The sequence below is a fragment of the Felis catus genome, chromosome C1 (assembly GCF_018350175.1).
Source record: "Felis catus isolate Fca126 chromosome C1, F.catus_Fca126_mat1.0, whole genome shotgun sequence".
Taxonomy (NCBI): domain Eukaryota; kingdom Metazoa; phylum Chordata; class Mammalia; order Carnivora; family Felidae; genus Felis; species Felis catus.
Window position 1 is genome coordinate 24,019,017 of NC_058375.1, and position 26,277 is coordinate 24,045,293.

Below are 26,277 nucleotides of genomic sequence, written 5' to 3' on the forward strand. Positions count from 1 at the left end.
GGCGTCGAGGAGGACGGAGGGGTCCTCCCAGAAGTTCTCTCCCCAAAGCCAGGCCCTGCCTCTTTGCACTGGGCTAAGCAGCCAGAGGGCAGCTAGTTTCCAGGTAGGTCCCCAGACTCCGTTCTCCCAGAGATGCGTTACAATTGTAGCTGCTGTTAGCTCATTCCAGGCCCCAGGCAAAGCAGCACCATCCAGCCCTCACACCAGCTTCCAACCCCACCCTGAATGCCCAACCCCCTCCACTCCCAGGCCAAGACCCTCTTTCTCCTGTACCAGTCTCCGGGGGGGGGGGGGGTTGGCAAGAGGCACAGAGAAGAGTCATCCTATATGGATCTCCCAACTTACCCAACAGAGACACACAGACATGCAATCAGACATACATACACGCAGGTGCACCCACATGCTCACAGGCACATGCACACACAGAGACACTCACAGATGCACACAGACACAGACACATGGGGAATATGATGGTACCCGACTATCCAAAGGAAAAAAAATCCTGGTAACTGAAAAAAATATTTTTTTTTTTGGTAACTACAAAATTTACATTGCAACTTGCTCGCCTTTTTCTTCCTATCTCTAAATGCCTATGCCCCTTCAAAAGCCTCATTTCTCTCTCCTCCATCCTAGTCCTGCCTTCTCTCCCATCACTTCTTCCTCCTAGTTCGGAATACTTCCCAGAACCCACCATGGCAACAGCTGTGCCCAGGGGCACAGTGATGGTTCAGGATCTCAAGACAAGCAGCTGACAAGGCTGCCCTCTCCCTCCCCAGCACTTTAGCTCTGCTACATCTGTGTACAGAAACTCAGACACACCTGCCCCGACCCATACCAGGTCAGGCCCAGGGTCCCTCCTGACCAGCCAGAAGATGCAATCTGACCTTTGCCAAACTCTTTATTGAACCAAAAATCAACACCAAGCGGACTGCAGAACAGAAAACTCCAAACAGCTGACCCTCCCTTTCTTCTGCCCCTCTCTCCCTGGAACAGCTCCGGATTCAGCACTGGGGAAGGAATCAAAGACTCTCTTCTGGTGGGTAATGAGGGTCAGGTCTCTCTGGGGAAGGAACACTCAGAGCCAGCTCCATCTGTAGGACCCAAAGAGTCAGGAGCTGGGCTTCGGGGCTCTGGAGCTGCAGGGGGCTGACCGAGTAGGCCGAGAATCCCAGGGGCTGCAGGGGACAGGGCAGGAGTTGGGGGAAGGATCTCCTGGCCTGGGGACCTCAGTGAGGCTTGGAGCTGACGGCTCATGGACACCAGGGATTCAAGATGTCGGAGCAGGGCCTGGTGGGGACAGGAGGCTCTGTGGAGGCGCCGGCCACGGCCAGATGGTACTGCTGAATAGGGGTGCCTGGATTGGCACCGGCCTGGCCTGGGGGGCCACTGCCCTCGCCCAGGACTCTGCCAGGTCTCAGGCTCTTCCCACAGTCTCCCCCTGCCTCTGGGTGGCCTCTCCCAAGCACAAATTCCCCTTGGAGCCAGGCTGCTATTGCCCTGGTTCTGCTGCAGAGTATCCCTTGGGGGATGGGACCCCTTTGGGGCCACATCGGGACTCCTGTGCTCGGACTGGTAGCATCTCATCTCCACTTTCCTGTTGAAGGAGACCATCTTTTGAACCTTCTGCCACAGAGGTCTGGACTCTGCTGTGTCTGGAAGCCCTGCCTTGGGGAGCAGCACAGCCAGCACCAGGCTTGAGTGAGCGGCTTCCAGGCCTGGGGAAAGAGGAAGCAGAGAGACTCAAGGCCTGGTAGGAGAGAACACACCATCCCTAGAAGCTGCATTGTGAGTGCAGCAGTAGGTCTATGGTTAGGTGCCAGGAAGAGCTTGCCAGCAGCGAGATGGGGGTCCAGTGAGGAGGAGGCTGAGCCCGTCTCAGGAGAGTCACTTTCAGCACGGGAGAGGGCTCACCTGCCTGAGAGTGGGGCAGTGAATGGTTTGACCTCAAGACTGTATGGATTCAGAATCTACCACACTGTCACCAGGAAAGGCAGCCCAGAAAGGCCAAGTGCTCTGCCTGGGAATGGGTACAGCGTACCCATTGACACCCCACCCCCACCCGAGGTGCTTTACTGGAGCCATGCCCTGGAGATACCCTCCTGGGCACAAAGGCCAACCTTGGCCTAGGGTAGTGGTGGTGAAAACATCCCTCCTTCCAGTCTTAGGTGATGTTTTGGTGGTGAAAAAATCCCTCCTTCCTGTCCTTAGACGATGCTTTCAGTCGATTGTTTGTGGGTCCTGCCTCTGTCCCGCTGTGTCTGCATGAAAGTGGCTGTCCCATGAGTTTCTATTCAGGACGCCTAGTTGAAGGGTCAGTATGTGTTGTGTTCAAGAGCCCTGTTTCTGCAGCCAGGCTGCCTGGGTGTGAAGCCTGGCTCTGCTCCTGACTGGCTGAGTGACTCTGGACAAGTCATTTTGCTTTCTCCCTACCTCAGTTTCCTCATGTGTGAAATCAAGAAACTGACAGTTACCGTTCTGATGGGGTTATTTTGAGGACTAAATGAACTAGTGTAAGTAAAGCTTTTAGAACACTGTCTGCCACACAGTAAGCAATATATACCTATCATTGTTGCCCCGCGTGCCCGTCTCAAGAGTTCCCTTCTGAGATGTGCCCTGCCTCCATGGCCACAGAGGTGACTGTCAACAATGCCCCATCTGGTCCCAGATGAGGGGAGGCAGGGACCGGCACGGGCATCAGGGCACTCACCGGGGCCTCCCAGAGAGCGCAGTCTGGCGGGCAGGGGCTGGAAGGCAGGCAAGGGCAGCAGGACTATCCCCACGTGTTCCACGGCTGCCAGGCCATGGCGCTGCTTATTGTTGAGGTAGGAGTAGAGCAGGCGGCAGTTCTGGGTGTCCCGAGCCCCGTGTGGGCACAGCCTGACCACGCAGATGTCCTATAGTTGGAGGAAGGGGAGTGGCTTTTGCAGCTGCCATCTTTCCCCCCTGAGAACACCCCTGGTCTCATCCAAGCCCCTGAGAACCCCGTGAGGATGTGTGTCCCCACTTTCCAGAGGAGGAACCAGAGAGACTTGCCCAGGGTCACAGAGCGTCTACAGTTGTAGTGGGAACTAGACCCAGACACCCCGAACCAGGCCCCTGCCCTAGAGGAGGAGAGAGGGGAAGCACAGGGCTAAAGGTCCCGGGCCAGAAGGCAAGGGGGTGCCCAAGAATGGCAGTTACCTTGGCCTCGGCTGGGCAGATGTTGGCCAAAAGATCCCAGACAGTATTGGAGGGAATGCAGCCTGCTGAACGGATCACTTCGGGCAGGGCCTGGGGGCAGGTAGGATGGCCAGTCAGCCCCCTAGCTTCCCACCCACTTAGGGTACACTCAACACCAGCCACCACGAAGCCACAGCCTTCAGTGAAGAGGACGGACAGGCAGTACACCAGGACCCCAAGAAGGTCAGTGACTGCCCAGGAAGCCCCGATTGCTCCTGGAGGCCTACAGCCTATCCTGGCCAGGCTCCTACAGCTCCTCAGAAGCCCCTTCCTCCCTTCTTGAACCTCCCACCCACATCCAGTGGTTCAGCTGATCGTCAGTCACTCAACAATCACTCCTAAAGCTCTCCCCTGGATCAGGGAGGCACCAGAGTGACTCCTCTCCCAGGGCCCTCTTGCATTATGCCTTGGGTTACAGGGAGTCCTTGACCCATGTGTGTGTCTGCAGGAGTGGGGCTGGCGTCTCATTTGCCCCATGCCTAGTACAGTGCCAGGCACAGAGAGGGTCCCAATGCCTTGTTTTAGAATGAGGGAGTGAAAGAAAGAAGAAAGAAAGAAAGAAAGAAAGAAAGAAAGAAAGAAAGAAAGAAAGAAAGAAAGAAGGAAAGAGAAAAAGGAAGGAAGGAAGGAAGGAAGGAAGGAAGGAAGGAAGGAAGGAAGGAAGGAAAAGAAAAAGGAAGGAAGGAAGGAAGGAAGAAGAAGGAAGGAAGGAAGGAAGGAAGGAAGGAAGGAAGGAAGGAAGGAAGGAAAAGAAAGGAAGGAAGGAAGGAAGGAAGGAAGGAAGGAAGGAAGGAAGAAAGAAAGAAAGAAAGAAAGAAAGAAAGAAAGAAAGAAAGAAAGAAAGAAAGAAAGAAAGAAAAAGGAAGGAAGGAAGGAAGGAAGGAAGGAAGGAAGGAAGGAAGGAAGGAAGGAAGGAAGGAAGAGAGAAAGGGGTGTGGGTAGCTGACCGGGCTGGCCAGGGTGGGAGGGAGACCCTGGAGAGCAGGGCTGGGGTACCATGAGGAGCCGACAGCTGTTTCCAGAGACCAGCTGGGCCTTGGCCCTGAACCGCTTGATGGAGAACATGTCCAGTGCTCCCTCCCAGGGCGGCTGGCTGGGCAGGGCCTTTGTGGGCCTGGCAGGCATCTGGAGCCTAGAGAGAGGGACAGAGAGACAGGGCCAGGCAGAGCAGGTTATCAGGACCTCCCTCAGCATCTCTCTACTTTTCAGAGAAGGTCCTGTGTTCCCAGTGTGTATGCTGGAACACCAGTCCAAGCACGGCCTGGTGAGGGGGAACCGGCAGACTGCAGTGACTGGTTCCAATGTACCGATGAGGAAACTGAGCCCCACAGCGGAAGCAGGATTTGCCCAAGGCCATAGACAAAGAAAAGTCCACGCTGTGTCTGCCTCCCCAGCAGGTGCCCCCCCCCCTCACTGACCCTCTCCCACCCCCCGCCCCACACCTGTCCTGGAGCTGTGTGGGAGGCTTCTCCCTGGTTTGGGGCATCGCTGGAGAGGACACCAGGGTTGGGCTTGGGGTTCTCTGGAAGACACTGTCCCCTATCCTCCCAGTGGCTTTGAAGGAGGCTGGCAGTTCACACGAGGGCTTCCAGTCTACAAAGAACAGAGGCAGAAGCTGCAACAGGAACAGGCAGCTAGATGAAGCCAGGCCAGGGCTTTAGAACCAGGCTTTGACCCAGGTTCTCTTCGAGGTGACCTGGGACACAGATATGCCCACCCTGCCACCTTCTCCCCAGGCCATGAATCCCTGCTGCTGCTGAGCCCCACACTCAGCCCCAGCCTGCCCACCACCCCTGCACCCATCCCGTGCCCCCGCCCCAACCCATGCAGATGCGGCAGCTGGGGTCCAGGAAATGGTGCTCATGCTGCTCCGTGGTGTCCTCGTACTGCTCCGTGGTGTCCTTTGATGTGGCAGGCAGGGCCAGTGGGCTACTGTCTATGGACACCATGGGTCCCTAGGAGGCACAGCGGGAGAGAAGGGTGGGCTGGGAAGGCGCTAAGGAAGTCAGCAGCTCTCCAGGACCAGGGAGCCTCAGGGATAGGGTTTCATTTTTCCAAATAAGACGTTCTTTTACCATAAAGGTACTAAGAACTTGTTAAAGAAAATATAGAAAATTCGAAAATTACCAAAAAAAATAAAAATCACCTCTTGTCCCACTCATCAATGACAGTAATTGGTATTCTGGGTATTCCTTGTAACAGTTTTTCTATACCCAGGGCTTTGGGGGTTCTTTGACTAAAATAGCTGGGATCAAATATTCAACCTGTATTCTCACTGTGTCCACGAATGATCGCACAGGCGCCTGCCACGCACACACGGACCATACACACCGTGGACCGTCGTGTACACATCTCCTCTATCTCTGGATGGTGGGATCATTCCCAGATCCTCACCATTGCAAACAGTACTGAGAACATCCTTATGCAGAAAGTATTTTCCTAAACTTTCAACCATGTCCTCAGGACAAGGTTTTAGAAGCAGAGGACAGAATCAGGGAGAATAAACATTTTAAAGGCTTTCGATGCCCACTGCCGAATCACCTTTGTCCCTCATAATAGAAATGGCTTTTTAAAAAAAACATTGCTTTGGGGGCACCTGGGTGGCTCAGTCACTTCAGCGGCCGACTTCAGCTCAGGTCATGATCTCATGGTTGGTGGGTTCGAGCCCCCCGTCTGAGCTGTCTGTGCTGACAGCTCCGAGCCTGGAACCTGCTTCAGATTCTCTCTCTCTCTCTCTCTCTCTCTCTCTCTCTCTCTCTCTCTCTCTGCCCTCTCCCTGCTCACTCACTGTCTCTCAAAAAAATGAACAAACATTAAAAAAAATTTTTTAAAGCACAAATATTGCTTTAGGAAGATTTTTAAAGATTTTTTTAAACTCTATTCTTGCCTTATAAACCACCTCCAGAGTTGCACCAAGGCACAGGCTTTGGAGTCGGGCAGCTTCAGATCACAGCCCCCCGTGACCAACTAGAGTGACCCCATGACCAACTAAGTGACCCTGGGCAAAGGGCTTCAGGGTCCTCATCCAGGAAACTGGCATCACCTACCCTGTGGGTCACTGTGAGATCTGAATGAGGCTCTGTTTGTAAAACGGGCACTTAGCAGGTGCTCGATAAGGAGTAAGATGTGATTCTGTGTTATTCTCCCCACCCCTACTCTGCCTCTGTCTCCCTAGCGAGCACTTCTTTCTGGGTCTGCAGTTCCTACCTCTATGCTTGGGTTCAATTTACTTAGAAAGCACAGGCTGGTTTGGGTTGGGGACTCCTTCCTGCACAGGCCGCAGTTCTGGAGGCTGGCCTGGTTATCGGTTTGCAGCGGGTGGGGGAGCGGGAGTTTTCATCTGTCATGTTCACTGCCATTTCCCCCATGAACAAGGCTCAAGGGGCCTGCGCTGTCCATCCTGGACACATAGCTGATTAGAGTCGGGTGAACATCTGACCCACCGAACACCCAAGCAGAGCCACAGGGGCCTCCCGAGAGTGACTGAACTAAGCCAGGGGGGCGTTCTGATCGTCTGCGGCAGCTGAGCTGATGAGTTCACTGATTTCAGGGCTGCCGAGCCACCATGTCGGGCCCCATGCAAGATGGAGGGGCAGAGGGGAGGAAGGACAGGATGGACACGAGGACGGAGCGGATCCCCAGTGACAAGAGGGGCTCCAGATGGGTCTCTGCCTGCCCGGAGCACTGCTAAGCCCTGCCACGCCACCGGAGAGAGCAGGGCTCTGTCCTCCGAGAACAGTCCGAGAACAGCCACTGCCTCAGGGCAGCCCTCCTGTTTCCCAACCAGAGACCTGGTGGGAATGGCTGAGGTTGGGAGAAGCTGCAGTGATAAGACTTAACCACCACTCGCGTGGGGCGCCCTGGCGTTAGGCCGGAAGGAGGGGACCGGCGCCGAGAAGGCCCGGACAGGCCATGCCAACAGGTCAGTTCCACCCCGCGGAACTGCGGTAGCGACCATTGCCTCGCTCACCAAGCGGACCCTGGGCCTCACGGTCATCAGGTGACTTGCTCAAGGCCACCCAGCTGCTGAGGTGAGCGGTGGGACCCTGGGCACGAGCCCCATCAGTGCCAGGTCAGGCTGTCGCTTACCATAATCAGATCCTCCAGGGTCAGCGTCTGGTCCCCGTCCCGCGGGATCTCGACTTCACCCTTGTGGGTCAGTTTGAACGCCGGGAGGCTGCACGGCTTCTTCTGTTGCTGCTCAATGATCTCCAGGCCCTGGTGGGGGCCAAGCCGCCCAAACTCAGCCAGGCCAGGAGGTCTCAGGCCCCCAAGATATTCATACTCCTCCGACATGGCCCCTCTTCTGTGGGTCCCCTTCCTCTCCCTTCACAGTTCTGCTTCCACTATCCCCCTTCCCTAACAAGCCCTCTACCCTCAGCCCTACTGCTCCCATATTCCACTCAGCCACCCTCCAAACTCAAGCCCTGCCTCCTCCAGCAAGCCTTCCTGAACTTCACCTCCTCCTACAAGTCAGTTCTGCCTCCCACCGGACCCCAGCTTCTGTCCTGGGAAGAGTACAGTGCAGTCCAAGAGTGCAGGCTCCGGAGCACCAGCTGGGTCGTTACTAGAAACCCTCAAGGCAATCTGGTGCTGGGCAAGCACTTCACTGCTCTGAGCCTCGACTTCTCTGTTTTCTAGGAATTAAATTAAGAGCATTAGGTTAAACAGTGTATGCAGAATGCTCGGCTGGAGCCAAGCTCACAGTAAATGCTGCCTGTCATTCTTATGGCTGATCAATATCATTCTATCTGAAATGTTTCCTGGAAGCCTGGAGGAGGTCTCATCCTCCCTGGCAGGGCTGGCTTCATGGGCGAGGGCTCCATGCTGTTGCACACGGTGCTGCACTTCATTGGGGTCCCATACGTCATGCGGCCACCATCTTGAAATTCTTAATAGTTGTTGAGCAAAAGGCCACATGCTTTTGTTTTGGACTGCACCCTATAAGTTACGTAGCTGTTCTGCTCCTGGTCCCCCACAGGCTCCTGCACAGAAGCTCAGCCTACAGTGGACAGAGTCACCTAGTGGATTCTAGGTGAATCTAATCAGCCCAGTGTCTTCCAGAACAGGGGCCTCAGCACCCCACTCCACCCCACTGGCCTACTCCCTAGATCAGCCCCCTCTCTTTCATGGGCCACCAGCAAGCATTGTGCAAACACTCCCCAAAGCCGACTCAGTGCCCACACCTTCCAGGTCCCTGAGCAGCCCCCAGGAAGGGAGAGAGACACAGACACAAGGTATACGGGGACATGACTGTGAAGCGTGAGGGCTGGGGGGGTCCCTCGCCCAGCCTGAGGCACCAGGAAGACTTCCAGCCTTTTCGAGGGCTTCTGAGGCTGAGATGGAAACAGAGGAACCCCAGGGGGTCTACCCCATCTATGGTGGATGACAATCCTGGATTCCAGACTTCAGACCATCATCCCCAGTACCCTCACCCCTGCCCCCAGCTCCACAGAAAAGCAAGTGGAAGATGACACCTCTCAGGGTGTCACCTCTCTCAAAGCTTTCCACCCCAACCCCTTTCCATTTCTGTTTTTTTTTTTTTTTTTTTTTTGGTGGACAGAGTCTCTTTGACTTTCTCCCTGCTGCCCACTCTTTCTTTCCACTTCCTCCTTTCTGTTTCTGTCTGTCTCGTGCTCCCCGTATCTCATTCACTGTCCACCTCCTCACTGTCTCTGTCCTGCTACATCCTCTCCCCGTGTCCCTCCCACATCACCTACCCTGACCTGACCCAGCGGCTCACCCTTTTCTCCTCCTGGTCCCGCCAGCGGGCCAGCTCTTGGGGGGCCAGCTGGGTTGAGCTCATCCGCACCAGGCCGTGGGGGGTGACATCGCCCTGAAGCACTTTGAGAAACAGGTCCTGCAGGGGCAGGTGGGGGGGGGCTGCACCACACCGCTCCGGAAGCCCCCACCCCAACATCCCGCCAGGGCGTCCGGCCTCCGAGGGAGGGTGTGGCCTAGCCCAAAGTGCAGCTCACCGGATTGCGGGGGTCACGCAGGTTGAACAGCAGGCTGCGGTACTTGGTCTTGTAGCGGCAGTTGGTGGCTTGTGTCAGGTCGAAGAGGGCTGCCTCAATGTCAGCAGCGATGCCCCCCACCGCCTCCTCACTCAGCACCAAGTCTGGGAGCTCCTGGAGGCTGCAGGAGGGCAAAGGTGAGGCCATGACTCTGAGCTGGTGAGGAGAGTATGGAGCAGGGTCTGGACCGACTGTGCTTTCTATCCTGGGCATTTTCCTATATATACACACATTTATTCTCACCCCAACTTCGTGAGGAAGCAGTGTTATCATTCTGCACTTACAGACGGGGTGAGTGAGGCTCAGAGAACATAAGCGGCTTGCCCAAGGCCACACGATCAGTGGCAAAGCAAGATCTGACTGCTCAGCCCGCGCTCTATCATTGGCCAGTGGAACTGGGATGGAGAAAGCCTGGGGAGAAGGGTAGAGCATCAGTCAGGCAGGGGACAGAGCCCTGGCCCTGAATATAACGCGGACTCTGCCACGGACTCACTGTGTGGCCTTGGCAAAGTTCTACCCTCTCTGAGCCTTGGTCTCACTGTTGTAAATGAGAGCTCTGGGCTCAGATCTGAGGTGCTCCCAACAAAGGCTCACCGCGTCTGGAAGCATTTGCTGTGGGTGACAAGCGCAAGGACATGAGCAGCAGCAGTGGTTTCATGGGAGAGCATGACCCTGAAGCCAGAGAGACTCGCGTTCAAATGTCAGCTCTCCACCGGCTCGCTGTGTGGGCAAGTGACCTCACGGCTACAAAAGGGGGTTAGTCATACATTCAGAAGCCCTGACAACATGGCATGGCCCTGGGAGGTGAGGACAGCTGTGAGGGTATCATGGAAGTCAGGGGAGCGGGGAGCGAGGCCTTACCGACTCCACAGCACCTCCTGCATGGCGTGGACCACAGCGCCCCGTACCCCGATACCCAGGGATAGCTTCTCCTGTTGGGGCTGAAGCTGAGCTGTGGGGAAAGAGAGTCACGAACTCCCGTGGGATTCTTAGGAGCAAGGGGAGGGAGCGACTCGATGCTCAGTCTCAGGGACTGAGATGTCTGGGATCCAGCCCCAGGCAGCCAGTCCTCTGGTGAAGGACTCAGGTTGATGGGAGCAGGGGCAGGGGTGAGAGGGACGAGTCCTAGCAGAGGCTGGGGCCAGAAGCTGGGCACGAGGCCCCCGCCACACCCCAGCAGGTCCCTAGAAGACCAGCTGCTGCTAAGGCCTCCATGGCCCCTCACCTGAGTCCTCCCTCCAGTCTGGTTCAACAGGCTCCTCCTCTTCGGGCTCCCCTGGGCCGCCCTGGAGGGGAGGGGAGAGGAACTAAGGCCACACTCTGGGAGCAGCCTCCCGGCACCAGGGGGTCACTGCTCCCCCAGCCACCTCCCCACCTTCTCCCCAGTGGGCAGAAGAAACAGCACTCACCCCAGGCCATTCGGCACAGGCCTCCTGAACAGGAGCCCCTTCCTGCAAGAGAAAGGGGATGTGGAGAAGTGGGGGGGGGGGTCCCTGAGGGGAAAGGAACGACTCCTCAGATGGCAGAAGAGGTCAGAGGCCACCAGAAGCCCCTGCTGTCCCTCCTGAGGGTGGGGGCTAGAAGACCTTACCCGCCGGTCGGCCAGGAACAAAGGTCAGTGACTGCCCCCTCTCCAGATGCCCTGGAGGCTCAGCCCCCACCCCGGCTCCCGTCAAGGTCCTGAATTCAGCTGTGCGGGAGAAAGCACGCACAGGCCCCACTAGCCAGCCAGGTGAGGGTCTCACCTGTCTCCGGCTAGTATGTTCTGTGTGACCACAAGCAAGTCACCCCATGTGTGTGGGAGGCAGTGACATCTCTGTGAAGCAGGGAGAAAAATCTCAGCAGGGAGTAGGGCGCATTGCCTGTGTAAAGAACCTGTTCTGGGGCGCCCGGGGGGCTGAGTCGGTTAAGCGTCTGACTTCAGCTCAGGTCACCATCTCGCGTGTTCGTGAGCTCGAGCCCCACGTCCGGCTCTGTGCTGACAGCTCGGAGCCTGGAGCCTGCTTCGGATCCTCTGTCTCCCTCTCTCTCTGCCCCTAACCCACTCATATTCTGTCTCTCAAAAATAAATAAACGTTAAGAAAAAGAAAAAGAAAAAAGAACCTGTTCTGTACCTGGCATCCAGTGGGGCCTCGGGCCACAGGCTTTTCCTTCCTTCTGGACCTCTGGACAGGTGATACAGAGCTGGCCTCCATCATGTTCTCCAGAACCTCCAGCTTTGGATGCTGTGGCTCCCCTGCCTGGCCACAGCTGATGGCCCCCAGGAGATGGACCACTGCCCCGGATCTAAGCTGCAGGGGAGGAAAAGCACTTCAGAACTGAGCAGCGCAGGCCCTTCGGAGGGCCCGTTTCACACTGTCACTCTCCCCTATGGCACCGTAAGCCAACATGAGGACACAGAATATGTATGTCCTGGGCCCGATGCCTAGAAAAGGCCTGACACAAAGTAGCATTCAAGAAATGTTTTGGGGCGCCTGGGTGGCGCAGTCGGTGAAGCGTCTGACTTCAGCCAGGTCACGATCTCGCGGTCCGTGAGTTCGAGCCCCGCGTCGGGCTCTGGGCTGATGGCTCAGAGCCTGGAGCCTGTTTCCGATTCTGTGTCTCCCTCTCTCTCTGCCCCTCCCCCGTTCATGCTCTGTCTCTCTCTGTCCCAAAAATAAATAAATGTTGAAAAAAAAAAAAAATAAGAAATGTTTTGCTGACTGCATGGCCTCTGTCCCAGGAGAGGAGCCTGTCTTCATTCTTATCCTTTCACCTTCCCTCCTCAGCCCCAGACCTTTATGAGTATCTCAAGGTGCAAAATGGATTTGGGGCTTCTTATAGGCTGTAGAATCTATCCTGTTCCCCTTTTTACTTTGGCTGCCAGGAAGCTCAGCATTAACTTTGGGTCCAGCAGTTGTACCTTTCCAGGATTGGTAGAGAGTAGAGGTTGTCATACCAAGATTTCTCCTTCTCTTTCCCCTTTTCTTTCTTACTTTAGGCTTTTATTCCATTACAAGTATGTTTGATTTCTTCTAATCTATTGCAAACCACGGAGAACTATTGTAAAAGCACATGTGTCTGAAATCTAATCTTTGAATGAATTATCACGAATGGTCAGGTTCCAAAGCGTGGGGAAACTGGAAGTCTGAGGTTCAGCATCGTCGGGAAAGGGGAGTGCTACAAGGCTCTGGAGGACAGCAGGCCAGGGGGGCTGGGATTGCCTCTAGTGTGGAGGATCCCTCCCACCCCACCGAATGTGAGGAGAGGGAGGAGGAAGAGCAGAAATAAAAAGGAAAAACCTACGTAACACACATGCTTCACCCCATGGGGCATTTTCATTTCCTCCTTGGAGAGAAAGGATGCAGAGATTAGGATTCAGAGGACCAGTGACCCCACTGCAGATAATTCACAAGACGACACTCACACAAAGGTGTGAAAGATGTTCAGTGTTCGCCGGGTTAGCAAAAAACAAACAAAAACCCCGAATGAGTACCCTCCAATGTCCATCAAAGGGGGAATGGTTAAGAAACCGTGATACAGCATACTATGGATTCGAAGTGGCCATTACAAAGAGTGAGTCATGGGCGCCTGGGTGGCTCAGTCGGCTAAGCATCCGACTTCAGCTCAAATCATGATCTCAGGGTTCGTGAGTTCAAGCCTTGCATCATGCTCTCTGCTGTACAGAGCCTGCTTCGGATCCTCGGACCCCCTCTCTCTCTCTGCCCCTCCCCTTGTGCACACGCTCTCTCTCTCTCTCAAAAATAAACATTAAAGGGGCGCCTGAGTGGCTCGGTTGGTTAAGGGTCCGACTTCGGCTCAGGCCATCATCTCACAGTTCGTGGGTTCGAGCCCAGTGTCGGGCTCTGTGCTGAAGGCTGGGAGCCTGGAGCCTGCTTCGGATTCTGTGTCTCCTTCTCTCTCTCCCCCTCTCCCACTTGCACTGTCTCTCTCTGTCTCTCTCAAAAATAAACAAACATTAAAAAAATTAAAACATAAAAAAATCAACATTAAAAAAAAAAGAATGAGTCATAATAAAAACTTCTAGTTTTTCGTCAGAGGCTTATAAAGTAGCTGCCCCTGAAGAAAGCACATCACACATGATCTTATTAAGGTCTCAGATCAACACCATGAGGTATGTACTATTTCCATCCCCATTTCACAGATGAGGGAAACCGAGGGTCAGAGAGGATACGAAAAGTCCCACAACTACTAAGCAGCAGAGCGAGGGATTAGAGCCTGTGTCTGTCCTAACTCAAGCCCAGGCACTGAACTGCTGCGCTATGTGGACAGCACTGACAGATGTGGAAAGATTCGTGGAAAGATGTCAAGGCATAGAATTTGGAGGAAAAAAAAAAATAGGTTACAGAGCAGTATCTGTTGCGTAAGCCCATTTATGTAAATACATATTTATAGACGCATAATGGAGGTTATCTCTGGGGAACGAAATTCCAGAGGGACTTTCACTTTCTGCTTGTAGACACTTGGGTATTTATGTGACTCAAAATGAGCACGTATTTCTTTTATAACCAGAAACATATTTTTTAAATATAAAAGCAAGTTTAGAACAATGCGTGTAGTGTGCTGCCATTTGCGTTAAAAGCGAAAGAATTTTTAAATTTGTGTTTGCTTGAATCTGCATAAAATATCTCTGGAAGTATCCACAAACCTAAAAACAGAGGCTGCCGGTAGGAAAGGGACAGGGAGCTGAAAAGGAGACTTTTCACTTTTTTTTTTTTTTTTTTTTAACCATGGGAATGAATCAGCCTTTCAAAAAAGTAAATTAGAAAAGGGGGGAGGGGGGGGAACGGGACATCTGGGAAGGAAAGCAGGAAAGATATTGAGAACAGTCCTCCCTGGCTTAAAACTTTTTGACTGGCCCCTGTCTCAGGGGTCTGTGCACCCGCATACTAGGCTCCAGAACAGGCAGCTGAATCCGACCAGCAAAAACTTTAGATACTGGATTTATCAGACTAGAATACAAAATACATGTAATATGTTTAACAAAAGAAGGCGTCAAATATATGAGTGAAGGGTAAAACAGTATCAAACAATAACCAAGCAGATTTGGCTGGAAACCAAACACAACTTCTGGAAATAAAAACATAATAACCATCAGAATTTAAGACTCAGTATCTAGATGGGGCGCCTGGGTGGCTCAGTCGGTTAAGCGTCTGACTCTTGATTTCAGCTGAGGTCATGATCTCACGGTTCGTGGGTTTGAGCCCCATTGGGGCTTTGTGCTGACAGCCTGGAGCCTGCTTGGGATTCTCTCTCTCCCTCTCCCTCTGCCCCTGCCTCACTCAAGTGCGCTCTCTCTCTCTCTCTCTCTCTCTCAAAATAAACATTTTTTAAAAACCCAACTCATGGGGCGCCTGGGTGACTGAGTCAGTTAAGTGTCCAACTCTTGGTTTCAGCTCAGATCATGATCTCATAGCTTCATGGGTTCGAGCTCTGCATCAGGCTCTGCACTGACACCGTGGAGTCTGCTTGTAATGCTCTCTCTCCCTCTCTCTCTCTGCCCCTCCCCCACTCGCGCTGTCTTTCAAAGTAAATGCATAAACTTAAAAAAAATTTTAGGGGCGCTTGGGTGGCTCAGTCGGTTGAGCATCCAACTTCGACTCAGGTCATGATCCCGCCATTCGTGTGCTGACAGCTCAGAGCCTGGAGCCTGCTTCAGATTCCGTGTCTTCCTCTCTCTCTGCCCCTCCCCTGCTCACACACACCCACTCTCTCTCTCTCTGAAATAAATAAACATTAAAAAAAAATTTTTTTTAACCCAAGTCATTAAGCTCACTACAGTAATAGATTAGAGAATAAAAATCGTATGATTATCTCAAAAAATGCCGAAAACATATTTGGTCAAATGTACTGTCCATTCAGAATAATGAGCAAACCAGCAATAGAAGGGAGCTTCCTTAACTTGATAAAGGGCATGTTATATAAACACATGGCAAACATACTCTGGTGAGATGACCACATTTCCTGGAAAGTCCAGAACAACACAAGGGTCCCTATTAGCATCACTTCTTTCCAACATTACATTTCTTCTTGAAAAGATTTTTATTTTGTAGTTTTTTTTTACCATTTTATTTTTAAGGAACCTCTACACCCAACGTGGGGCTCGAACTTACAACCCCGAGATCAAGGTTACACACTCCACCAACTGAGCCAGCCAGGCACCCCTAAAAAAAATTTTTTTAATACATCACAAGTGAAATAATAGATAAATTAGAAAATTAAGAATTTCTCCAGCAATTCTATCTCCCTTCAATCCCACTTTGATTCAACTGCCACTTCTCAGCAGAGTAGACACAGAAGAATTGAAAGCACAGACTTGAACAGATATTTGTTCCTAGCAGCATTATTCACAATAGCTGCAAGGTAGAAACCACCCAAGTGTCCACGGACAGATAAACAGATAAACAAGATGTACTCCAGGCAAGACAACGGAATATTATTCAGCCTTAGGAAGGGATGGAATTCTGATACATGCTTACAGCATGAAGCTTGAAGACATTATGCTAAGTGAAATAAACCAGTCACAAAAGGACAAGTATTGTACAATTCCATTTACATGAGGTACCAACAATAGCCAAATTCATAGAGACAGAAAGTAGAACACTGGTTATCAGGGGCTGGGGGAAGAAGGGAATGGGGAGTCATTACTTAACGGACACAGAATTTCAGTTTGGGAAGATGAAAAAAGTTCCGGGGATGGATGGTGGTACTGACAGCACAACAGTGTGAATGTAACTCAAAGCCACTGCGCTGTATACATAGATATGGTTAAAATGGTACATTTTACTAAAATGAAACAAATTTTAAATAATGAAGAATTTCTGTCCATCAACAGATACTATAAGGCAAGCAAAATGTGAGCAATATTTTGGAAGGATATAGAACATAGAACTGACAAAAGGATAGTATCCAAAATATATCAAGAACTCCTACCGATCAAAAAGGGAAAGTTAGGGGCGCCTGGGGGGCTCAGTCGGTTGTCGGACTTCGGCTCAGGTCATGATCTCATGGTTTGTGAGTTCGAGCCCCGTGTCGGGCTCTGTGCTCACAGCTCAGAGCCTGGAGCCTGCTTCAGATTCTGTGTGTGTGTGTGTGTGTGTGTGTGTGTGTGTGTGTGTGTCTGCCCCTCCCCACTTGTGCTGTGTCTCTCTCCGTCTCTCAAAAATAAATAAAAAAATTTTTTTTTTAATTTTTTTATAGACGAAGTATGGAAACAGCCCAAATGTCCATTGATGGATGAATGGATAAAGAAGATGTGTATTACTCGGCAATCAAAAAGAATGAAATCTTGCCATTTGCAACTACGTGGATGGAACTGGAGGGTATTATGCTAAGTGAAATTAGTCAGTCTGAGAAAGACAAAAATCATATGACTTCACTGATATGAGGACTTTAAGACACAGAACAGATGAACACAAGGGAAGGGAAGCAAAAATAATATAAAAACAGGGAGGGAGACAAAAGAGAAGAGACTCATAAATATGGAGAACAAACAGAGGGTTGTGGGAGGGGGGATGGGCTAAATGGGTCAGGGGCATTAAGGAATCTACTCCTGAAATCATTGTTGCACTAGAGGCTAATTAATTTGGAGGTAAATTCAAAAAATAAAATTAAAATAAAAAAATAGAATCACAAAGATATAAGTACAGAGATTGTATCAGAGAATAAAAAGACAAGAGGCAAGGAGAATACATTGGAGGCAGTAGTAGAAAGATGGCAAGTGACTTTTACCAGGTTTCTGATGGGAGTTTGGGATGCTATGGTTCGTCTTGATGGAATTATCCAGGGGATCTGTGGCTCTTGGGATCTGTCTGGGCTAGACTTAAAGATTCAGGGGCGATGTATTCTCCCAACTAGAGCACTCGAGTAAAAGTTCTGCCATAACAGAGTTTGACAGAGTTAAGAAGTATAATCCCACCATATGTTACCAAGAAATCTTACTGGACCTCACTGTTCTATCTTTATTCTTCTTTTCCTTCTTCCTTTTATTTTTTCTTTTAACAAATCACTTTGAGGGGCACCCGAGTGACTCAGTCAGTTAAGCGTTTAACTTCAGCTCAGGTCACGATCTCACGGGTTGTGGGTTCAAGCCCCGCGTTGGGCTCTGTGCTGACAGCTTCAGAGCCTGGAGCCTGCTTCGGATTCTCTGTGTGTCTCTCTCTCCCTCCCCTGCTTGTGCTCTCTATCTCAAAAATAAATAAATATTTTTAAAAATTTTTTAATTTTTAAGAAGGAGAAGTTAAACAACCAAAACAAAAAAATTTTTGGCAAAAGACTTAAGAGGAATGCCCAAAATGTATGCAAAGATTCTCCTTAACATAGGGAAATGAAAATAAAAATTGAAACAACATTGAGACACTAGAGCATATTCCCACGGTGGCAAACATTGAAGTCTGATGATATCAGGTGTTGGTGCAGATTTGGAGCCACTGGAATTTATACACTGCTGGTAGGAGTATAAACCGTGTTAACCACTTTAAAAAACATCTGGCATTGTTTAAGGAAAGTTGAAGACGTGTATACCTTATAACCTAGCAATTCCACTCCCAGGAATATTCCACGGAGATACTCTTGCTCGTACGTACCCAGAAACATACACAGAACTGTTCATCATAGCAGCACCAGATGGAACAGGAAAAAAATTCAAACAACCCAAATGTCCATATGGAGTCAATAAATAAGTGATGGCAATATTCATGCAATGGGACACTTGCTGCCAACATCTAGGATCTGTATAATCTCAGGGAAATTGCTTAATCTCTCTGTGGTTCAGTTTTCTTATCAGTGAAACAGGAATAATACTAGCTATCTACTTCACAGGGTTGATTCAAGGTTCTTAGAACAGGGCCTGGAACACAGCACGCTGTCTCTGTCAATGCTGATGTTAAGATTCCCTACGGGCGCCTGGGTGGCTCAGTCGGTTAAGCGTCCGACTTCAGCTCAGGTCATGATCTCGCGGTCCATGAGTTCGAGCCCCGCGTCGGGCTCTGGGCTGATGGCTCAGAGCCTGGAGCCTGCTTCCGATTCTGTGTCTCCCTCTCTCTCGGCCCTTCCCCCGTCCATGCTCTGTCTCTCTCTGTCTCAAAAATAAATAAATGTTAAAATAAATAAATAAAGATTCCTTGGCTCATGCCCTGAGAGATCCCTTCCGGGTACTCGACCACACTTAAGCCCCCCACTTCCATTCAATCAATGTTGTCCTTGCTGATCTCCCCATCTCACTCCTCCCCTCGAGACCCGACCCCATCTACTGCTCCACTCCCGTAACACTCCAAGCTGCCTTCTGCCCGTGTACTTTTGCCCATGCTCTGCCCTCTTCCTGATACGTCCTTCTTACCCTTCTCTGCCTGCTGAACACTTACTTCCTTTGCCCAGACCCAACTCAGGCAGCCCGCTCCTCCACCCTCCCCTACCTCAAACCCTCCCACCCACCATTCCCCAAGGTAGACTCAATTGCCCTCTGGGTATCTAAGGTCTGCCGGGCCTCAGTCCCTACCTCTGGTTACTTGTTCACCACCCCCCATTGGACCATGAGATCCCTGGAGGAGCCCCTCTGCTTGTTAAACAAATTATAATAAAGTCCCATAAAAATCCAAACCCCATAGCCTGGCTCAGAGCACAGGCTCTGGAATCCCACGGGCCTGGATTCAAATACTGGCTCCACCACTTACTTGCTGTGTGACCTTGACTGAGTCACTTAACTTCTCTGAATCCCGAACAGGAGTATTAACACTCATATTTATTTATTTATATTTATTTATTTTTGTTTTTATTTTTTTAAAGGAAACTGGATTTGGTTTTTTGTTTGTTTGTTTTGTTTTAAGGTTTACTTATTTTTGTGAGAGAGAGAGAGAGAGAGAGAGACAGAGCATGAGTAAGGGAGGGGCAGAGACAGAGAGACACAGAATCTGAAGCAGGCTCCAGGCTCTGAGCTATCCGCATAGAGCCTGACGCAGGTCTCGAACCCACAAACTGCAAGATGGTGCCCTGAGCCAAAGTCAGACACACACTCAGCCGACTGAGCCACCCAGGCGCCCCTTAACACTAACTTCTAATGCTGCTGGGAGGATTAAATATGAGATGGTAACGTCATGTGAAGTTCCTGGTATGCACGCTCTCACTGGTAAGCACCCAGTAAAAAAAGAGCTGTTCTTAGGTTACCACCTGCTAGAAAGACAGGCTCCTCTCGCACACATCCTGACACTTGGAAGCTGCAGACAGCGCACCTGAGCCTGGACACCTGGGTGGGGCCAGAGGTACCTCCCCGGCTCTGGCGAGCAGAGCAGGAGGGCCCTGGCAAAGCTGCCCTCCCCACGTCACCTGCTATTCCATCGGCAAAACGGCTCCAGACCTCACTGGCCAGGAGCTCAGGACAGAGCCCCTGTATTTCACACCAGAAGAACACAACACAGCCAGCCTCTCATACCTGATTCCCATTTCATAGAGGAAGCCGCTATGACTCAGAGAACAGACATCTCCCATCGCAAGTGACCCTGTAGTGCGAAGCAGAGACTAATCTCGAACCCACCTGTCAGCCCCCAGCGCGAGCCAGGCTGCCTCCAGCAGAAGGTGCTAGGTCACTGCAAGGGTCCCAGACCGGCTGGACTCTCTGCCCATGCTTGCCCGCACCCCACGCAGCCCTGACCTCAGCCACCCATCCGTCCCTGTCACGGCCCCCTCTCAATTCTTGGCCTGAAGCTGGGAACCAGTTGCCATAGCGACGGGTTGTTTGGGAAGCTGTCCGGCTGAGTCAAGGATGGGGCCCGGAGGGGGAGGCAGCTGTGGGCTGCTTCCAGTCAAGGCAGGTGGGCACCTGGCGCCACCACAGAGCTCAAGCAAGCCCCTCAAAACGCTTCAGGCCCCGGAATCCTAATTCTGGGCATCTGGCCCAAATAAATCACCTGAAACGGGGAGAAACCAGATGCACAGGGACGTTCACCCCAGCGTGGCTTAGAACAGCACAGCACTGTATATGTCAATGATAGGTAACATTTTGGAGTGTTTGCCTTGTACCAGGCACTGTGCTAAATGCCAAACACGTGTCACCTCGTTTGCTCCTCACCGCCACCCTATCAGGTAAGTACTTTTAACACCCCCCCCGCTTTTGCGGATGAGGAAATAATGCTCAGAGAGGTGAAGCCACTTGCCTAGGTCGTTCGGACAGTGGCAAAGCCAGAACGGAACGCCAGCCTGTCAGCATCCAGGCTTCGTACTCTTAACTACACGACGGCAGTCGGAAATGAGAAAAGGAAGTCCCAGCCCATCCTCTGGTCACACCAGCGCCTGTGGCTGTGACAAATATGTCTGCAGCCTGCTAGGATACAGGGCTCAGGGAAAGCACAGATTCGACAGAACAATACATACCGACTTGGAAAGATCTCCAAACGCTACAATGCTTGAAAAATAAACAAAGTACAAATCCCAGAACAATGAAGCATAGTATGAGCTTATTTATATGTGTGTAATAGATAGATGTAGATGTTCATAAAAGGACAGTGGGGGGGGGGGGACTCCAACCGTTAACAGCGATTATCTCCAGACGAAGGGCAATGAGGCCTGAAAGCATTCAAAGGGACTTCCTCTTTCTGTGTTAACAAATTAATTGTGAAAATAAAATTTCTTTCTTTAAGTAAGCTCTACACCCAACGTGGGGCTTGGACTCACGACCCCAAGATCAAGAGTCGCCTGCTCTACCAACCGAGCCAACGAGGCAGCCCCACTGTGAACATTTTTTTAAATACCAAAAAAGCCGAGTTATACATCGGACATGTGATCCCATTTCTAGGTAAAGAAAAGATATGCATGCACAGGAAAAAGACGAGAGGAAGGACATCCCAAAAAGTTGGCATCGTGGTTTTTTTTTTTTTTTTCCTTATCTTCTATGATAAGCACATGCGTTTTTTTATTAAAAATTGTTTTTGAGCGATGTTTACAAAAACAAGGTAATAGCATTCTAGTGCAATTGTAATACCAAATAGTGGTATATCACACAGCAGCTCATGTGCTCCTATCCCAGTTTTCCTAATTTGCTGTTTGGCCCTGAACTAGTCATTTCACCTCTCTGAGCCTCAGTGTCCACATCAATAAAATGGGTATACATCAACAGCCCCTACCTCATAGCGTTGTTAAGAAGATAAAGTGCTTAAAAAAAAAAAAAAAAAAAAAGACGACGACGATAAAGTGCTTACCAGCACATGGTAAGCAGGCCAGATACCATGATGCCGACAGGGAAGCTGCACAAACAGGCAGTATGGTGAGCTCTCAGGGTTTATACACTGGCTATGTCAATTACCAGAGGTGTGATCTTGGGCCAGTTACCTTACCTTTCTTACCTTACCTTACCATCTCTAGGCATCTAGGGAATATTAAATCAAAAGTACCTACAACACATAATACATATTCAATGAATGTGATAAAACTTCCACTATGTAAGAAATATACACCAAAAGCAGGAGCATCACCTTCTGCCTTTGTGTAGAAACATGTCATCTACGATTATTAATAAAATAACGATTATTCTAATTAAAGAGCAATGGAGACAGAAGCAGTGAATACGGGGGGAAATGGCTGGGCATCGACTCTCTCACTGTGGGAGATTGGAGGAGTTTGTTAACTGCCCCGAGCCTCAGTTTCCCCATCTGGAAACATGTAGCTAATGCCCATCTTTTAGGGTTATTGTTAACACTAAAGCAAACGCAAATTTAACATACATTAAGTAATTTACTTTGTGCCTTATGCTGTGCTAGGCGCATTATTTTCCACCATCATCTCACGTAATTCTTAGAACAACCCCTATTAAATTGGAACTACTGGGGCGCCTGGGTGGCTCAGTCGGTTGAGCATCCGACTTCAACCCAGGTCATGATCTCCTGGTCTGTGAATTCGAGCCCTGTGTCGGGCTCTGTGCTGACAGCTCAGAGCCTGGAGCCTGCTTCCGATTCTGTGTCTCCCCCTCTCTCTGCTCCTCCACCACTCATGCTCTGTCTGTCTCTCTCAAAAACTAAACATAAAAAAAATACATTTAATTAGAACTACTATCCCCTTTTTACAGATGAGGAATCTTCAGCTAAAAAACATTCCAAGGCTACTCAGCTAGGAAGTGGACAGAGGCAAGATTTAAACCCAGGACTCACCAACTCCAAAAGATGTCAGCAAATGTAGTTCATCTTCTCTTTCCTGACACAGTGGGTCTCAGTTTACTCATATATAAAATGGGCGTGAAGGATAATGTCCATTAAGAACCTCTGTCGGGGCGCCTGGGTGGCGCAGTCGGTTAAGCATCCGACTTCAGCCAGGTCACGATCTCGCGGTCCGTGAGTTCGAGCCCCACGTCGGGCTCTGGGCTGATGGCTCAGAGCCTGGAGCCTGTTTCCGATTCTGTGTCTCCCTCTCTCTCTGCCCCTCCCCCATTCATGCTCTGTCTCTCTCTGTCCCAAAAATAAATAAACGTTGAAAAAAAAAAAGAACCTCTGTAGCTTACCTCTATTAAACTCCACCGCCAAGCACGGTGTGTTAAGACTGGCCAAGCCCTTCCTATCCCAACCTCTCATACTCAACTTACCAGTTTGGGGAAGCTTCCTGGGCTGGATTCCTCTGGCTGGTCCCAGCTGGAGTTGTCTGTGCCCTGGTGCTGGGCATGGGGCACTGGGCCCCTCCTCGACCTCCTAGCACACTTGGATCTTCTCTGCCCCACGGATGGGCCTGAGCGAGCTTTGCTGGCTGCAGGCTCCAGGGAGCTGGCGGGGGCATCGGCGGGAGCAGGGAGTCCTCGCCCCAGCCTCCCTCTGGACTCTGGCTGAGCCTTGACATCTAGCTCCTCCTGGTTGTGCGAGACAGCAGGCCCGTCACCACAGCCGGCCCCGACTATGTGCTCAGCTTCTTGCCACTCTGTGAAAGCCTTTCCAGGCACTTCCAGGCACAGCACAGAGCTCTGTAGAGGATCCTGGGCAGCTGGCCCGAGGGACAATCCTCCATCCAGCAGTGGGACCCTGACAGGGTCGGAGGGGCCCACCGGCTGGGCCCCATTCCCCGCAGTGGGCAAATGTTCAAACTTCTCAGTCCCCGAGACACATCCCACACAACTGCCACCTGGATCTCCAGCCCCAGACCCAGTGTCCTTGGGAGAGAGAGGACTGCAAAGGTCTCCCAGGGACTCCCAGTCAGCACCTGGTGGGGGGCCTCCCACACACTGGGGGTTGTCCCCACCAGGGGACCACAAGAAGCCCCCCTCCCCACCCTCTGAGTGGGCCTCACACTTCCTGTTTTCCTTTCTTGCCCCCACAGGGGCTGGGCCTGGTGAGGACGGCAGGCTCCTTTTGGGGGGCTCCTCTTTGCTGAGGGTGGGGCTTCTCTCATCACGCCCTGGAGAACTCCCACCTCCTCCGGCCTCTCCTGGCTGGGGGCAGCTTGTCTCCTCCAGCCCCGCCAGCCTCTCCCTGCCAACCAAAGCTCTCTCTGGGAGACCCACAGACGTGCCATGAGGATTCCCGGGCCGACTTTCAGCTAAGATGTCGTGCAGAGAAACCTGGAGCCTCTTGGAGGCCCGAGTCCTCCCCTGAGCAGGCACTACGGGCAGCTGGAAGTGGAGCCCAGGGACAGGCACCAAACCCTGGCTTTGTCTCATGGCTCGCAGCTCCAGGACCATCAAGCGGGCCTCCGCCTCCAGGCTGGCCCCAGGAGCACCCCCAGCCTGGGAGCCGGCACCTCGATGGGTCCTTCCCCTCAGGACCCTTTCCCTGCTGCCAGCCCAGACATGGGCCCCAGAGTTCACCCCTGGCACGTGTGGCCTGGGGCCTGACATGGAGCTGGCTTCTTCCACATCCTCCTGGAAAAGCCCACGGCTGTTGAGACTGACGGCAGGGTCCTCTGTGCTGGAGCCCTCTGCAGCCCCCTCCTGAGACATGTCTGTCCACCTACAGGGGCCCAAAGAAGAACGCAGGCCCTGTGAAGAGACAGAGGAGACCCCATCATGCAGTGTCTGGCCGCCAGCCCACTCAGGACACCAGGCCAGGGGGAACCTGTGGGACAGCCTCCCCTCCAGGTGGAGACCCCGGGGGCCCTGCCGACTCTGAGGCCTGGCGGCCACAGGGAGACAGCACCCAGCGATATAAGCACCCCAGCAGGGCCTGGAGCCCCAGGTGAGGGAGGGGAGGCCCGCCATCAAACCGGGTTGAGCGACAGCGACGCTGCAGGGCTTCCCGTCTCCGAGAGTTCACGCTTTTGCTTAACGGGGCTGGAGTAATAAAAGTGCCATTTCTTAGTCACCTACTACGTGCCTAATTTCATTTCATGCCGGCAGCCACAGGTGAGGAAACTGAGACACGGGGACGTTTAGCGACTCACCAAAGGTCAGGACACGCAGATAGGGGAGGAAGAGCGGGGCCTCTCCCCCCCACCCAAAGCCCAGCTCTAAACCACTGGGCAATGAGCAGTGAGTGGGAATAACTCCCTTCCCACCGATCCCGTTCCAGTAGATACGACTTCCAGATTCCCAGGCCTGACCTGGACGGTCCCCCACGGCCCAACGCGTCCAGAAGCTTTCACCTGGGCTCCGCGAGCTCCCCCTCCCCGGCTTCCACCCCCGGACTGGGCAGGAGCTGGGGTCACGTGAGGCGGGGAGCCCCGGGAGAGGGAGGGAGGCGGGGCCTCTGAAGACGCGCCGTGGACGCCACCCCAGGCGTGCTGGCGTCCTGGCACCGGCAGGGGGCGCGCTCTCCCTCTCGAGGGCTTCCCGGCGGAGGCGCCAATCCCTTGGGCTCCTGGGCGGCGACGGGGGGGGGGGGGGGGGGGTGCGCCTGAACCAGAGATCAGAATCGAAGGACCCTGAATCTGACAGTTTAAACTTGGTCCTAGGGCCATGGGGAGTTACCGAAAGTTCCTGAAGCCTGAGGGAAGTCAGAGTCACATTTCTGCCTAATTCTTTGTTATTTTAATCATCTCAAATGTAAAAATATAATTCATACAGGTGAAAATGCACCTCCAAGCCCAACTGAAAGGTTAGAAATAAAAAGCTTAAACGTCCTCTCACATCCCGACTCTTGGGAGCCACCTTCCTTTCTTGTACCATATTTGTTGTCGTTTTAGTTTTTTATTTATGCGACTTTCGTAACCGTGAATAATATTCTCCTACTCTGTTGCTAGGCTTATTCATGTTAATGGTATCTATTGGACTGGGGCACCTGGGTGGCTCAGTTGGCTGAGCGTCCAACCTCAGCCCTAGTCATGATCTCCTGGGTCACAAGTTCGAGCCCAGCGTTGGGCTCTGTGCTGATAGCTCAGAGACTGAAGCCTGCTCCTGATTCTGTCTCCCTCTGTCCCTCCCCTGCTCACACTCTTTCTCTCTCAAAAATAAGTTTTAAAAAACATTCAAAAAAAAAAAAGTATCTATTCACTCCCTGATGTGGTGATTGTATTACCTGTGTTCCTTTCTCCCCCCCGCCCCGCCAGTTTTTCTTTTTTGTATTTATTTTGTTCTTGTTTCTATCGAACGCTATCACGGCTTTGAATAATAGTCTTAAATGTCCATCTCTCCCTTAGTTTGATCGCTTGACTCTCTGTGTGAAATGAATAGCGCCCCCTCCCGGCTGCTGCCCTTCCCCCAGCGTCTCACCTTTTACTTTTGCTTTAAGGTTTGTAGCACGTCCGCCCCAGCCTGTAAAGATAATTCAGTTTGCCATACTTTGCCTGTAGATTGATTCTTAACATTAAAACCATATGACATTTATGACATTACAGCTACGTAAATATTTTCACTGAGGACCTAGGGATTTGATAGACATCACCGAGAGGGAAATGGAATCGGCCAGCCCTAAACCTGCACCACGTGAGGCCAGAAGAAGCTTTTGGGTCAGTGGAATACTCCAGTGCAGTTAGAGTGAGCGCGTTAGGTCTCTATATCAACATGGCTGTATCTCAGACACATAATGTTGAATTTAAAAATCAAGATAATGTTAATAGGAAGGAAACTGAGTGCCAGGCGTATGAGAACTCTCTGTACTAATCTTCAATTTTTTTTCTATACATCTAAAACTCATAAAAAATA

At 51.6% G+C, this 26,277-nt stretch overlaps 1 protein-coding gene across 7 annotated transcripts; it reads right to left on the reverse strand.

The window, feature by feature from the left end:
- Positions 1–880: 880 nt before the first annotated feature.
- On the reverse strand, positions 881–24,856 carry SPOCD1 (SPOC domain containing 1). 7 transcript variants are annotated; one of them, XM_045035465.1, is made up of 17 exons: positions 24,579–24,832; positions 24,402–24,468; positions 22,798–24,177; positions 12,522–12,563; positions 11,351–11,527; positions 10,646–10,687; positions 10,462–10,522; positions 10,098–10,188; positions 9,198–9,357; positions 8,963–9,079; positions 7,309–7,437; positions 5,042–5,174; positions 4,662–4,812; positions 4,216–4,351; positions 3,181–3,270; positions 2,708–2,894; positions 881–1,715 (listed from the first exon to the last, which is right to left on the reverse strand). In XM_045035465.1, the coding sequence occupies exons 3-17, from the start codon at positions 24,136–24,138 to the stop codon at positions 1,051–1,053; spliced, it is 3,522 nt and encodes a 1,173-aa protein (XP_044891400.1). In that variant the 5' UTR covers positions 24,139–24,177; positions 24,402–24,468; positions 24,579–24,832; the 3' UTR covers positions 881–1,050. The 7 variants fall into 7 exon arrangements, with proteins under 7 accessions (XP_044891400.1, XP_044891401.1, XP_044891402.1 ...); XM_045035466.1 differs by lacking the exon at positions 24,402–24,468 and having other exon boundaries at positions 24,738–24,856; XM_045035467.1 differs by lacking the exon at positions 24,402–24,468 and having other exon boundaries at positions 5,042–5,175; positions 7,313–7,437.
- Between the last annotated feature and the right edge of the window lie 1,421 nt (positions 24,857–26,277).